Source organism: Molossus molossus, unplaced genomic scaffold (genome assembly GCF_014108415.1).
Source record: "Molossus molossus isolate mMolMol1 unplaced genomic scaffold, mMolMol1.p scaffold_m16_p_10, whole genome shotgun sequence".
Taxonomy (NCBI): Eukaryota; Metazoa; Chordata; class Mammalia; order Chiroptera; family Molossidae; genus Molossus; species Molossus molossus.
In genome coordinates this window covers 96,745,319-96,760,936 of record NW_023425345.1, presented here as the reverse complement: position 1 = coordinate 96,760,936, position 15,618 = coordinate 96,745,319, and the positions used below count along the sequence as shown (strand labels likewise).

General features: G+C 51.1%; 1 protein-coding gene across 1 annotated transcript in view; it reads right to left on the bottom strand.

Annotated features, from left to right (window-relative positions):
- The window catches only part of LOC118623815 (phospholipid-transporting ATPase IB-like), a 230,623-nt gene that overhangs the window by 45,410 nt on the left and 169,595 nt on the right, over window positions 1–15,618 (bottom strand). Inside the window, exon 10 of the mRNA XM_036251559.1 lies at window positions 884–972. Coding sequence (XP_036107452.1) covers window positions 884–972 — 89 coding nt within the window. The remainder of the gene's footprint in view (window positions 1–883; window positions 973–15,618) is intronic.

Sequence of the window (15,618 nt, the reverse complement as noted above, 5' to 3'; positions counted from 1 at the left end):
CTTAACTGTCAGGCAAGAACATTCTCATTGAGTGTGGGAGGAAGGGAGAGAGAAAAATGAAACCTGAGATCTTTTCCTGGAAGATTTGGATTAAAGTCTCAATTCTCTACCTCGGGGCCCCCAAATAATTATGCTTTGCCCAAAGAACAGCCAATGTAAGAGTCTCTGTTTTCAGGGACGTTGGCAACCATTTGTAGGAGGGAGGAACAGAATTCAAAAATCAGTGCTAGCTCATTTGCAGCATTCCACCTTTTGCTAATAATGAAATTAAAATTTACCTGGTTGCTTCTTTCACACGGTATATATTTCAGAAAAGATATATTTTAAAACATGTAAGCAAAAATTAAGCATGACTTACTTCCTGTTTCACCTCCATTATAACTTCGCCTTTGTGATTGATTTTCTGACAGACCTGTACACTGACACACTGGAGGAATTATATTTGAAGGATTCTACGGTGAATTATTAAGGAAGGTGAAGAATACTTCATTCCAAGTACTTTGCCATTCGAAATGAGCTACAGAAACACGATTTTCCTTGAAGCCCGGCTATATTTGTGATCCCTTAGCATTGACTCCTAGATGTCAGGACAGCACATGCTGAGTCGAACTTCCGAAGCCTGACAGGACGGGGCTGTGCTCAGAAACTCCCGCTTGCAATCACGCACACGGAACGTGCCCCTTGAGGGGCCTCCTTCCCGTCCGTATCCTCACATCGAGGTGAAGGAAAGAAACAAACAGCATCCTATCCACTCTTCCCTGGCAGGCGACGGGAGACCCGTTTCTCCAGAAGTGCCACAGTGTCATGTCCTGGGACACCGCAGGGGAAAGAGTTGCAGGGACAGATGAGCAAGACTGGGGCCGTCACTTCATCTTTCACTTACGCTCTCCACGCCACATCTTTGATCAAACACGCAGTGGGAACCAGAAGTAATCCCAACCAGAAGTGTGCGGAGCTCAGGACCATGGCTGCCTGCAAGAAGCAGAAGTCACAGGGGTATTAATACTTTTTCTTTCAAAAGCAGCGAGGTGCAATTTAATCAAGGCAGAACATTCCACAGTGTGCACACCCGACAGTATCACGCTCTGGGAAAGGCGCACGGACACCTGGAAGAATGTCAAGGGCCTGATGGGCAGAGGATCGTCCAGGATCACCCGCGCTTGTCTCCATTTTCGCACTTTGACAAGTGCCATCTCCCTCTTTTATGAAGTGCTTGCAGCCCCCTTTCCAATCAGGACACTGTCCCCCATCCTCCCTATGAGAAACGGGGGCCCCAGACGCCTATGGGGTAAGCTTTTACCCACTGGGCTCCCTCCGTCTGCCTCCCTCCTCCACCAGCTCAGTTCCGTCACGGCCCATTCATTCACGGAACCAGTACCTTGGAGCAAAGCGCTCTGATCCTCAACACCCAGAAGAGGAGGATGAACAGATTATAGGCTTTGCCTTCAAGGAACTTAAAGTCGTGCGCAACACACACACACACACACACACACACACACACACACCACACACACACTTGTGTGGTGTCATTTACATGACAGTGGAATGTCTCAGTCATATTCTATGGGGCTTCAAAGGAAGGTTAGAAAGCTGAGAAGCCTTGGTAAAGAAGACAGAATATGGGGTGTTCCTGGAAAGACACAGGGTTGGACCAGATGAGGAGGGCAGAGGGAGAGTGAGCCCAAGTCCAGGCCCCGGGGGCGAAGGGTGGATGAGGGGAGAACAGCCAGGAGACCCCCTCGATGACACTTCCTGGCATGCTGAGTCAGAGACTGGGCGGGAACAGAGAGCTTGAAGGAAGAGTTGCAGGGCCACGTCCGATGTCAGCGAGGCGAGGAGTGAAACAGGACCTAGAGCAAATGGGGACTAGGAAGGACAGAGTCCTTAGATTTTGGTTTTTGGGTGAGCCAGGCCAGGGGCATGGAGCTGGCTGGCCACTGACAAGCTGGCCGAGAAGGGTGAGCTGCTTGGAAAAGGGACCCAGGTTAGCGTGTGACAGACCCTTATGCTCACTGGTGCTTCTTGTCTGGAGTTCTCACCACTTGATCCTACTGGAAGAGATGCTTTGCCAGGACTCGCTGCAAAGCGGAGCGAGCTTCCTAGGGAGGGAGCGCGGAGGTGCAACCTCACCATTCGTGTGCAGACTCACGCAGGGCACTGGCGGGGCTGAGAATCGGGGGGCCTCAGAGCAGCCTTCCTCACACTGCACAGAGAAGGTGGGGTTCCCCTGCTCCTAGCATGGAGTCCAAACTTCAACTCCCCCTTGATTTCCATTTTCTGCCCCAGCCTGCGGCCACACACACACACACACACACACACACACCCCAAAGCCCTGGGACTCCCTAACTCCATCGGAGGAGACTTCCTTCCCAGCGTCTGTCCTCACCGCTTCTCTCTCCGCACACCCCAACCCCGAGCAGCCACGGCCAAGTCCGCCTGACCAGGCCTGTCTGCCCTCTGAACCCGGCACACGGCCCTGCCTGGGGTGCTCGGAAGTGACGACAAGGGAGCAGGTGCAGGGAGGCGGGGGAAGCTGCCTCCAGCCCTGGCACCAGGGACTTGCTCCTTTCCAAACACAAGAGGGCTGCCTTTCAGAAGGACACCTAGAAACCTTGCAGATAGGCAGTGCCTCTGCCCGTCAGTCACAGCTCTCAGAAGTCATTCCAAGGAAATGCGTAAAGAAGCAAGTAGAAGGATATTCACATGGTGCTGGACTCTCAAGGACAGTGAGAGACAAAGGTCCAAGAAAAAGACTTAATACGTTGTGGTCCATCCAGTGGACGGCTCTGCAGAAACGGAAGTGATACAGAATTCCGCTTGTTGACAGAGATGCCGTGTCGTATTGCTCGTGAACACCTGGCTCCCGAGACAACCTCCTACAGGAGCTGGGCCGTGGAAACGGGTGTCTGGAAAGGAGGAGGATGGGCCCACACCTCAGCGCACTCGGGATGTTGCCGTCCCATCTAGTGCACCCACAAGTCGTGGCTTCTTTGTGTTGATACATGTAAGTCAACATGCATCAATATTCACCATAGTTTCTGGAGTCCTGTTTTGCTATTTCCTCCCCTTTAAAAGCACGTGTCAGGACTTCAGAAACAGTGGAGTGGGCCCGGCCTCGCTGGGCCCGAGCCTGCCAGCCCCTCACATGTGTTCGAACTCCTACGCTCAGGAGAAACACGTGGGACAGAATATCAGGAGGAGTGTCTGGGTAGAACATTGCTGGTTTTTCTTTTCAGAGATCTTTGCTAGCTCTACTTCCTGTTTTTGTTTTCCTATAGGAAACATATATTACTTACATGAAATAAAAAGTCAGCCACCCCTCTCCCTCCGAGCAAACATCGGGAAGGAGTGGGATTAGCAGGCTCCCTTCTGCAGTCCCCCTTCCACCCCCACCCCCGGTCCCCCCCGGACAGGCTCCTTAGGGGCCCCACGAAGCGGAACCCCTGGATGTTGCTCTCGCTACACGGAAGGCAGACTTGTTCAAGTCATACTTATCAAAGAATACGATCATTTAAAAATAACATTTTACAACCAAAATGTAATATTTTAAATATATTATAAAACTTAATAAGAACTTTTCATTGCTGAAGGAAATAAGGCAAATGAACTTGGGACTGCCCTGTTTGAAACGGGAAGCCCCTCCTAAATTAACACAAGTAATCAGGAGATTTGAAAGTACTGTTGTTTCCAGATCTTAGCGATTGTAGATAGTGCTGCTATGAACAGGGGGTACATATATTCTTCCCAATTGGTGTTTCAGGCTTCTTAGGATATATTCCTAGAAGTGGGATCACTGGGTCAAATGGCAGATCCATTCTTAATTTTTTGAGGAAACGCCATATTGTTTTCCATAGTGGCTGCCCAGTCTGCATTCCCACCAGCAGTGTACTAGAGTCCCCTTTTCTCCACACCCTCGCCAGCACTTGTTTGAGGATTTGTTGATGGCGGCCATTCTGGCAGATGTGAGGTGATACCTCATAGTCATTTTAATTTGCATCTCTCTGATGATTAGTGATGTTGAGCATTTCTTCATATGTCTCTTGGTTATTTGTATGTCCTGTGTGAAGAGGTGTCTATTTAGGTCCTCTGCCCATTTTTTAAATTGGGTTCTTTGTCTTCCTTTTGTTGAGTTATATGAGTACTCTATATATTTTGGAAATTAACCCTTAGCCTAGGTGTCCATCAATAGATGAGTGGATAAAAATACATATACACAATGCAACACTATGCAGCCATAAGAAAGAAAGATCTTTTATCCTTTGAGATGACATGGAGGGAACCTGGAGACTATTATGCTAAGTGAAATAAGCCAGTCTGAGAAAGACAAATACCACATGACCTCACTTATTTGTGGAATATAATGAACAAAAAAAGCTGATGAACAAAATAGACTCAGAGACATAGAAAGGAGTATGACTCAGACGGACAAACTTCAGAGAAGGCGCGTGATGGGGAGGGATGAGATAAACCACAGAACTTGTGTGCGTGTATGCGTAACCAATGGACACAGACAACAATGGTTGGGGCGGGGATCGGAGAGGGGGTGTCTGGGGGGAAAAAGGAGAAACATCTGTTAACAAAAATAAATTAATTGATAAAAATAAATAAACTAACTATTTAAAAAAGAAGTATTGTTGTTGGTTTTTAAAATCTGGAGCTGTGAAGGTTATCATGTATATAACTAATTTTATTGGTGTGTATCCAAAAAGGTTTCTACCGTCCTGATTTTCCCAGAGTGACCAGATCCAGATTCCTGAAGTCTTTGCTGAAGCTACAGCCTTAGTCATTTAAATTTACTTAGATTGTTCTTGTTTCTTAGCATAACAAAAAAATGTTTATTGAGCTGAGCCAGGTGACAAATGGCTCTTAATTACTGCCCCCCCCCCCTACACTATTGGGTGAGGTTTTAAAAACATCCTTTGGATGTGCTAACAGTGGACTGGGAAGAATGCAGCCCTCGGTGGACAAGTCTTCAGCTGGCCGTGGCTACTGTATTAACCAGTTACGTGCCGAATACACAGGAAACCACTGTGGTCAACTCGAGGCAAGTGAGCCTCAGGTGGGTGCAATTATTTGAGAAATTAGGACACCAACTGGCGAGAGCTGAGGCAGGGTTGGAGGTGCGTCTAACTGTGAGGACACACAGCACTGCCTCGGGTCAAGTCGGACAAGCAGCATTAACCAGGGACACCCCCAGACCCAGCGACGGGGACTCGCTAGCTTCAGTGTGGTACTTATCACACACGCACTGTGCCCAGGACCAGCCATCCGTGAGCATGGCGACAGCCGGGAAAGGGCTTTAAAAGGAGGCCAGAGTCACCCAGGCGGGGAAGGTCGCTTCGTGTCCCCGTGTGGGGCACATTTGACAAGAGGTGGTGGAGATGGAGCGGGCAGCACGCAGGTGTGAGGACACAGATTTCCTCGGACAGCACCGCGTGCCGGACTTCCCGTGGAGTATGTCATCCAACCCTCCGTGGGCCTCCTTTTACAGAAGAAAACTGAATTCTGCAATTTCCCCCCAGGACCTGCAGCCAGAGAGGAGGGTCGTCAAGATTCAAATGGAATGAAGTCCGAACCCAAGCCCTCCTCCCTGCGGAAGCCTCCAGGCGAGGGGCGCACCACTCAGCACACGCCTGCCTCAGCTTCACACCGGAACCCCAGGCCCCACGCTCCAGAAAACATGTCCAGTGACAAAAGCGAAGAGAAACACAGGAAGAAGACCCCCCCATGCTCCCACCCAGGAACAATCACAACCAAGTGAAACTCAGACAACGATCCCTTGCTCACAATAGGTGTCACCCCTTTCTCCTCAGCAGACCGGAAAACACCAGGACCACAGAGAGCACTCGGGGGGACCACAGTCACGTGCCACAGGAGGGAGGAGGCAAATTCCAGGCTGAAATCCAGTTCTTCATTTCCTGTAATCGCTCCCCCCACAGGATGCCTACAGCCTGGTGCCAATTTCAAGGTTCAATTTACTGCAAAGGGGGAAGACGTCTCAGTTCAATACTTGGCAACATCCTCTGACGCACTCGGGCCAGAAGCCCCGTGTGAGTGCAAAGAATTTTTAGAAAAACAGCAAAGTGGTCCCCAAAGCACAGGGCACACCTCTGGTAACGCAGAAACCTAGCCAGCACGCTCAATCTTGATATTCAGATGCCAACCCAGTGGCATGTTCGGTCCACCTGCACAAAAGGGCATTTGAGCCTGCCGCCTCCAACACAGAAATCTGCCTCCTCGGCCTCCCTATTATCTGCACCTGATGGTGGGAGACATTAAGCAACCATCTGAAAACTACAAATGCAGTGTTATTAAGAACAAAAGATACAACCAATACATCCTTTTTGACATTAATGCTTTTATCAGCAAAGAATAAGGTAGTTTTATCAGTGGATGTCACTATTTTACAACCCTCAAATGTTAGTGATAGTTCATTAACATAGTCATATGATAAGAGTTTCTCAAAAGCAACCCTATGTTCTTCACTGGCGTATTTACCCACCAAGAGGTTAAAGCAATAATCATGGAGTAGTTATAATTTAAGTACGACAGGTCCTCAAATAACATAGTTTATAAAAAAGATTTTTTTGTTGATTTTTTTAGAGAAAAAAGAAGGGAGAGGAAGAGAGAGAAACATGGATGTGAGAGTGGAACATGGATGGGCTGCCTCCTGTACGCCCCCTACTGGGGATTGAGGCTGCAACCCGGGAATTGAACCAGCGACGCTTTGGTGCATGGGACTACGCCCAACCAAATAAGCCACAGCACAGGGCTCGAATAATGTACTTTCGTTCAACTTTATTTTGTTACAGCGTTGACCAGATGCTGTAGGAACTTCACTGCTATTTATATCAATTAGCCTATAGTAAAATCGGTTTCATTATATGTCATGTCATGTAAGGTTGCATTAAGTGAGGACTTACTATACACGAAAATGCACAAATCTTAAGTACTTAGACGAGTTTGACAACTGTCTACATCTGTGTAACCAATGCTCCAAACAAGGTATGACATTTACCTCTGTCGTCCCAAGGAGTCTCCTGGGTCTTTTCAAGTCAATCTCATCCAACGGGCGATCACCACCCACTTTCTGTCACTACGGCTACACTGTCTATTCTAGAATATTGTAAAAGTGGGGAGACAGAATGCTCATTCCTGTGAATCTATCTGGCTTCTTTCACCCCACAAGTCTCTGAGATTCATCCATGTTGCTCCGTGTATCTGTAACTTGCTCTTTTTATTTCTTGGAATAGTATTACATTGTGCACGGGGTGGGGGTGGGGTGGGGGGCTCTGACAAACACTGTCATCATCCATGAGCTATTTAAGGTGGAAGCTACGTGAGAAGGGCCCTTCTCCCCTGACTGGCAGGGCAGCCCAAAGTTGAAATCTACGGGAAGAAAACCCTGAAGCTAATAAAGACCCCCTGCCCCGCCCCATCCTGCCTCCACCCTCCAGGGGAGGTAATTCCCATTTCAGAGCACATAGAATGGGGTGACTTTTAAAAAATTGGTGGTAAAAGTCAAACTCCCAATAATCCCCAGTCAGTGACAAGGAGGTAGTCCCAATTTCCACACGGGCTTGAAGAGGCAGAGAGCTGTCCCGCAATGCGCCACTTATCAGAGAGAAAGACAAGACTTCAACCCCTTCGATTATTAACTTTTCTTTTTCCTGTAATGGTCACTTTTATTTCCTATTTTCTCTTTAGTGCCCCATTTTTTTGTTGTTAATCCTTATCCGAGGATATTTTTCCCACTGACTTTTAGAGACTGGGAAGGAGGGAGGAGGGGGAGAGAGAGAGAAGCATCGATTGGTTGCTTCCCGTATGGGCCCCAACTGGGGCTGGGGTTGGAACCTGCAACCCAGGTATGTGCCCTTGACCGGGAATCGAACCTTCAAACCTTCGGTGCAAGGGCCGGTCCTCTAACCACTGATCCACACTGCCTTGGGTTTTAGTGCCCCATTTTAGAGACCAAATGGTCGGTCTAACCAAACAGCTGTATTGAATCACCTAGCCCTGCACCCCGCTTTGCACTAACTTCCTACAGCAATTTTTTTGGGTGAGAAGACAGGCCATTCCTTCCTATCTGTATGAGAAATTAAAGCAGGGAGTGTGGGACTCTCAGTTCCCAGTTTAAAACTGGTTCTCTGCAATCCGTACGCTCGTCTACTTCCAGAGTAGACGGAACAAACAAGGCAACGTCCATGGGGACACGTACAGTCTGTCTGGTATGTCGGGGCCGTTGTCCCGCAGGGGTGGTGGGCGGGCTGCAGGGACACCGCAGTCGGGCGCCGACTCCCCTCTCGCAGAAGGGTCCTGCCTGAGTCACAGCCCCCGGAAGAGGGCGCCTTCTCCGCCCAAACTGTGCTCCAGAGCTTAGCTACTGCCACTGAACTGAGGGCTGAGGGGGTCCCCCAATCATACCGAATTGAACTGCTACAGAATAAGCAGACCACGGCCATTCACTTATCCTTAGAAAAGAATGAAAAGGAATTCGGAGCTGGGAGACCCTGGGTGTCTTCTTGGCCTTTAGGTTTTTGTCTGTAGACTCCTGGTTGCCGGGAACCACGACCGAAGACAGAAATGATTGTTTCTGACGATGAACACGCCTCCCGCCCCCGGAGCTGGTCTGTGCAGGTACACCAGCAAGCAGCAGCCCACGTGACCCGAGCGGCGTGGCCCGTGGGAGGCCCCTCTCTCCAGCTTGCCTACTTGACATTAGTGAAGACACAGACGACGGGAATTACGTGACTAACAGAGGGCACACACTCATGCAGTTGTTTATTCCCACGGGAAAGTCCTTGCCAATTGGTCCTGGGCATCTAGAATACCTTTAAAAGTGTTGAGAAGACCTGGCAGATTGGTGCATTCTAAATTAAGAGGACGAAAATGTTGGCCTTCACCTAAAACCACATGATAAACAAGACACTTCTTAGATCTTCTATCTCACCTAAAGATTTGAAACCTTGATCCTGCCCTGGCTGGTGCGGCTCACTTGGTTGAGTGCCATCCACGCACTGGGCTTGCCTCCTGGTCCGGGCACATGCTCAGGTTGCAGGTTTGTTCCCCGGTTGGGGCATGTGCAGTAGGCAATCAATCGATGTTTCTCTCTCTCTCTTTCCCCCTCTCTCCCTCCTTTCTCTTTAAAATCAGTGAAAAAAATCAAAACAAAACAATAAAAATTTGATCCTTTCATATTAAAACCAAGAATACTTTCATAATAATTTGAATGAGTCTCCCCGCCGCAAAACCAGAGTCTTCAAACACACCTCATTTTTGAGGCGAAGCTGCAGAACAGACCCGCAGGCCCCAGGAGGCCGGCGTCTTCTGTCTCCACTGTCATGGGCAAGGACGAGGAAGGTGGGATTAACAGTCATGAACACGTATCTGGGTTCAGAAATAACGTGTACCTCAGGTGGCCGGTCAGCAGGCACAGGACATTCACAGGAGCTGTAAGCAGGAGCCAGGGGGGACACGCAAAGGCTCTGAGTCCCCCGGCCTTGGCGACAATACGATTTTGCTGAGATCCAGGCTGCGCTCGGCTCTTGCTGTGGGTCAGGCTCACCCTGCTGTCCACCCTGTCGGATTTCCTAGGGTGCTTCCCAATCTATACCCCAGAATCGAGGTCTAGGAGAAGGGTTCTCAGGTGAAGAGAGACGTCCCCTGGGGACATGACCACTGTGCTCTTCTGCCTCACGGAGTCACGATGAACATGTAGAGGGGAGCAGAGTTCTACAACCCAGCACAGCAGCCTTGGGCTACCTCCACATTGCTCTGGTGGTTGGGGGGTGGGTGGAGGGTTGGATTTTCTCAGCAGTGGAGTATGGTGGTGAAGGATGGAATAGATTGGGATGGAATCATGCCTCTGAGCCTCAGATGACACTTCAGCAGGTTAATGAACCCTCTGTGCCTCCATTTCCTCGTCCGTGGAACTGAGCGGGCATAGCACCTGCCTCACGGAGCTGCCGTGCGAGGCCCTCGTACCGCGGGCAGCGTTCGTAACATTCCGTCGCACCCGAACCCCCCGCAGCTCTGGGCCAAACCTTCAAAACTAAGCACATACTTCCTCCTTCCTCAAATTCTACCTTGCAACAGCCCCTCCCCCAACATCTGCATGGTGCCTCGTGCTGATCCTGAAACAGCTTTGACTATAAAATGACTCAGATGGAGCGAATGAGCTCAGTGGCTGGCGCAGGGTACCCGGGCGTCTGAGCCCCCGCCAGCTGGCCGCCATCCATCCCTCAGCTGGCCTTCCCGGAGCAGAACAATCCGGGGACCCTCGATGAGACATTTTCTCCAATGTTTTCTTTAACTCTGACAACTGCAACTGAAATTCAGCAGCAGCACGTGGCCCCCCGGGATGCCTTCGCGTATTTCTCTCGCGCTCGCGGTTCCTTTTCACTGGCTCTCCACGCCGACGTCCAGGTCTCCTTTCCGAACAGAGGACGGGTCTTGAGGAGAAAAGACTTGACACAGTGGTTTATGATGACCTCATGGATACTGCAAAATGTCCATTCCAGACAGCAAATGAAGGAATTAAAATAATGCCTTCTACTTTTCAAGTTGATTTCTGTCTTTCCTGAAACGCAAGACTCCCAGTCACAGCCAACCTGCCTTCCTCCTCCCCCAGCCTCGAGCGCTCATCCCACGGCAACCCCTCGGTTGCTTACAGAGCCGCAGAGAGGAAGGAAGTACCTCCTCCTCCTCCTCACCCACAGGCATCTGCCCGAGACAGGCAGTGCCTGTCAAGCTGCTCGCTCACCTCTCTGTGTACGCTGCTGGGCGCACAGGATCGCGTCGGCAGGCCGTGCAGGAACCCCAACTCCGAGAACATCTCCGGAACAACATACATGTCTACTGTTCCCCTAAAACCCGCCCCCACGTCTCCACCCCTTCCCTGGCGGCTCCTGTGGTCATGAGCACCGCCGCTGGCCTGGGGCACGGGGGAGAGGCAGGTAGGGCGCGGCTGCAGCTCCCACTCTCTTCCATGGAACCTCCCTTTCCGGGTCTACCAGATCCATCATTTCCAAGTCCCACGGAGACCCCTGCCATTCTTCAGAGCATCCGAGAGGGCACTGACAGGTTGGAAAATAGTCTTTTATTTAAAAAATTTTCCTCTTTCTTTATTGATTTAAAAGAGAGAGGAAGGGAGAGGGAGAGAGAGAAACATCGATGAGACAGAACATCGATTGGCCGCCTCCTGCATGCCCCCACACTGGGGATCGGGCCCACAACCGGGGCATGTGCCCTGACCGGGAATCGAACCGGCAACCTCTTGATGCATGGGTTGACGCTCAACTACTGAGCCACACCGACTGGGCGAAAATAGTCATTTTTATGGAAGGAAAGTGAGGTGAGTGAGCGGAGGAGGCTTCCAGTGGACACACAGCAGTTCTCCAGAGACCAAGCCTGCACAGGGATCACAGACCACCTCCGATGCTCTCCAGGCTCCGAACCTGGAGGCACATGCTCACATTCCTCTAAACATGGCTCCAGAGCATGGCCAGGCCCCTCTCTGCTCAGCCCGACCCCTCCGACGCAACACCAGAGACTTTGCCTGGACACGGAGGCCCCGGGGACACCACTGGACGCAGCGGCCAGCGGCCTGCACGTCCCGGGAAAGGACGGCTGCTCGTCCCGGTGGAAGACGCCCACGCACACCCCGCGTCACACCGTGCGCACACCCCTCCAGGGAGATCCCAGACCTCACGGCGAAAGGCGAAGCTTCCAGGAGAACACGCAGGAGAATAGCTTTACGGCCTCGATTAGCTTTCAGAAAATACACCAAACGGCAGAAACCGTGAAGGAGGGAAGAGGAGCCCGACTGCATGAGAATGGAAACTCCTGCATCTCGAGACACCACGAAGGTAAACAAACAAAAGCCACACACGAGCCGTCCCAGGTGCTCCACCCGCGGCTCTGCTCCGGGGACTCCCTCGCGTCCTCAGACACGCGTGTGCCGGCGTGAGCGCCGTCGCGTTTTCAGTACTTGCAAAGAAATGGAAGTGTAAATGTTTATCGATGGGAGAATAAATAAATTTTGGCATATTTACATAACTAAAAAGAGCATTAAAATGAATGTACTACAATCATATCACTATGGATAAATGTCAAAAACAGTGTGGGGGGGAAACCCCAAACAACCCAGTGTTGAGGGGAAAGGTGTATGTGATACAATCTATATAAAGTTTCAAAACCCTGCAAAAATCAAGTCTGTGTATTGTTTATATTTCGCTAGGTTTATACGTACATAATACATGCATGAAAATAGTAAACATTAAAGAAATGACAGCATTTCTGTTTCAAGGGGAACGAGACTGGGAGGGCAGCTGGGGGACCCAACACTACAGCTAACATTTTACTCCTTTTCAAACAGACACGAGGCCAGCAGTGCAAGAACCTTTGACCCGGTATTTAATTCCGTGTCCTTTGTCCCTGGGGGAACCTGTCCCAAGCTTGAACACGTGTATTCCAAGGCCCCAGCGGACGCACAGCTGTGTGGGCCCCGCACCGAGTGCTGGGCTGACAGGATGTGGATTCACAGGTGTGAGTTCACAAAGGTGCGGTTCCGCCTGGGATGTGCTGGGACCACACGGGGCACGAGGGGGCAGTCCTGGTTCTCTGGCAGCTTGGGGTCACCATGGGAGGAGCGGAGTGGGGTCACACTGGTTCCGTAAGAGACCCTGTGGGGGTCACGGAGGATCCAGCCAGCTGCGGGGGGTGGGAGGCCCTCTGGCCGGAAGAGCGGGCCTGACGGCCAATCGGGAGCATGTTCTGCTAAAGGGACTGTGCCTGGCTTCGGGCACAGGAGGGGGCAAACCTGAAAAGGAAGGAGAGCATGTTGGGCTGCGAGGTTTCGATTTCACTTCAGAGACGACAAAAAGCTATGGAAGGGCGTTTGGACGGAACCCAATCAAGGTGCCAGCTTAGGGGAGCTCGCGAAGTGGGAGCAGATTCTGGGAGGCCAAGAGAGCGCCCCTGAAGTGGCCGTGGGGACAGAGGAGCCTCGATGGGTCGAGGGGCAGCCGAGCAGGGGCAGCACAGGCCCGAGCAGGGGCTGGCAAGGAGCCCTGGATTTGGAAAGAGGCTAGGGACACATGAGTGTGAGGTCACAGTAAGGTGAGCGGGGAGATGACGAGGACAGCGGTGACAACCAGGCACGAGCGGCCTTCACTCTGTGCGCGTGTGTGCCCTCTTCGTGGGTGGGCTCGTTTCACTCTCCCAACCCCCCGGCAGGGAGGCCCTGGTGCCGTTCCCGCCCACAGATGCATAACTTGGCAGGAAAGGTCACGTAACGTGGCCAGGTCAGGGCTGGAGCCTGTCATCGGACCCCGGAGCCCACGCTCTCACACCGCAGAGGTGGGCCAGCCTCCATACTTAGGGGTCGTTTGGGCCACAGCGATGGGTGAGCCTGTGAGCAAAGGTAATACACAGTGAGAGGAGGCTTGAGATTAGGAAAGGTGTCAGGATATAGTTAAGCCTTGGTCAGGGAGGAGGAAGACCCAGGATGGAGCTGCGCTTTGAAGGTGAGGACATTTTGGGGAGCACATGGGGGGGGGAGGGAGCCAGGACAATGCATGAGTGAGAGTGGGCAGGGAGGCAGCCAGAGACGGAAGGGCAAGGGTGCCGAGATGGCAGCAGGGAAGGGGGGGGTGTGGAGTGCGGTCCCAGAGTGAGCGAGAGGGCGTGACACTGGGAGCTGAGTCCAAGACCAGGCTTCGGAAGTTCAAGGGTCGTTGCGAACTTGGAGGTGGGAGGAAGTCAGCATGAGATGATGGCGATTTGAAGAGATGTCTGGGTGGCCGGGAGGATGTGGAAGAAACCAGTGGGAAGTGACCTCAATCCCCTGAGTGAGTAGGTGAAGTCATGCATTCAGCACAGAGTGGTCTGGGGCTGCAGAGGAGGGAAAATCCTTTGGAAAATGCTGCTTGGAGAACAGGAAGTCAAATAAATCGATCTCATGATACCAACGAGAGCCCGACCTCCAGCACAGGCAGATGAATCTGATGAGGCTACACATCATCTGACTTCCCCTAAAAGTGCGGATAGCCTAACAGCACAGAGCTCAGCAAGGCAGAGAAGTCAGAACCAAGGAGGGCAAAGGAACTGAGGAGGAGAATGCATGAACCATGTAAATAGTTGATTTGGGAGCCTGGCTGGAAAGGAGGAAGATGAAGACTGGGAGAAATAAGAGGATATTCACTGGGTACCCACTGGACAGCAACGGCAGGTTGAGACGGCAGTCATGACGAGGACTGGAGAGTGGTGTCAGTGGGAACAAGGGCCTGGGGCGGCAGAACGGGGTTGCTGTGAGCCCCACGGAACCCGACGCCGACAGCGTGCAGAGGACACCAGCGTGGCAGTGCCAGGTAAGGGGAGGTGGTTGTGGAGGAGAACCTCAGGAGCCGAGGAAATCAGAGGATTAGGAAGACACAATAAACACAGGGACTGTCCACATAGGTGGAAAAATCCCCCATGTGGAGCAAAAGTCAGGAGAGAAAATCAGTGTGCGTCTGACAAAGGTGGAAGATGCTGTAAGCGGACAAGAAGAGAAATGGCCTGGAGCCTGGAGGATGCTTCAGGAAGAAGCATGTAGACTCCTGCATCCTGGTCCTGTGTCTGACATGAGAGCTATCTTTGGAATATATACTGTATACGTTGATTGAAAATGTGTGTGTTTTTAATTTTTTTCCTTTATTGATATTAGAGAGAGAGAGAGAGAGAGAAACATCAATGAGAGAGAACATCGACTGGCCGCCTCCCGCATGCCCCCTACTGGGGATCGGGCCCACAACCTGGGCATGTGTCCTGACTGGGAATCGAACCAGTGACCTCTTGGTGCATGGGCCGAAGCTCAACCACTGAGCCACACCGGCTGGGCATAAAAATGTGTGTGTGTGTGTGTGTGTGTGTGTTTAAGTAAACAATCCACCGGATCAGTAGATTGAATGCTTTAAAGGAAAACTATTTTAACTCCTGTAATGAGCCTAACATGAAGTACAGGGAGAGGAAAAATGGATGATAACTGGGCAAAAAACGGGTAAAAGGAGCAGGTTACAGACAGATATGAGGCAAGCAAAGGGCAGGAGACGCTAGAGTGGGGGTATATTTCAGCCCAGTGTGCTCTCCCGGGAATGTACAGACTTCCGTCCACATACCCAGGACATTCGTGACTTCTGTACAGTTGTTAGGAAATGCTGGTACCTGCCCAGCCCTTTCAGTGAACGACGGCCTTGGAATCAACACTGGGCTCCCCCTCGGCCCCGTTCTGAGGTGTACGAGCAGCTTGGGCTCGAGAGCTCCTGGGTGACTTGTGAAAAGAGCAGGCAATCCATTACGTGTCCTGTTCGCACCTTTGTTCCCATTACAGCTGTGATTCAGACGAAACACACACACACACACACACACACGCATGTTTAGGTGTGAAAGTTAACACCATCTACGGTAATGTGAAATACTACATATGTGCAATGGGGTTAATTTACAGTTACTGTGGGATACATAACTCTGTAATTTCCTGGCTTTGGTCTGTATAGTTTTTCAGACTCAACATTTTATTAACTTTTTCTTTAAACCGGCTATCTGTCTTCTGGCTAGTTTTCCCCATCGTATTGGCTT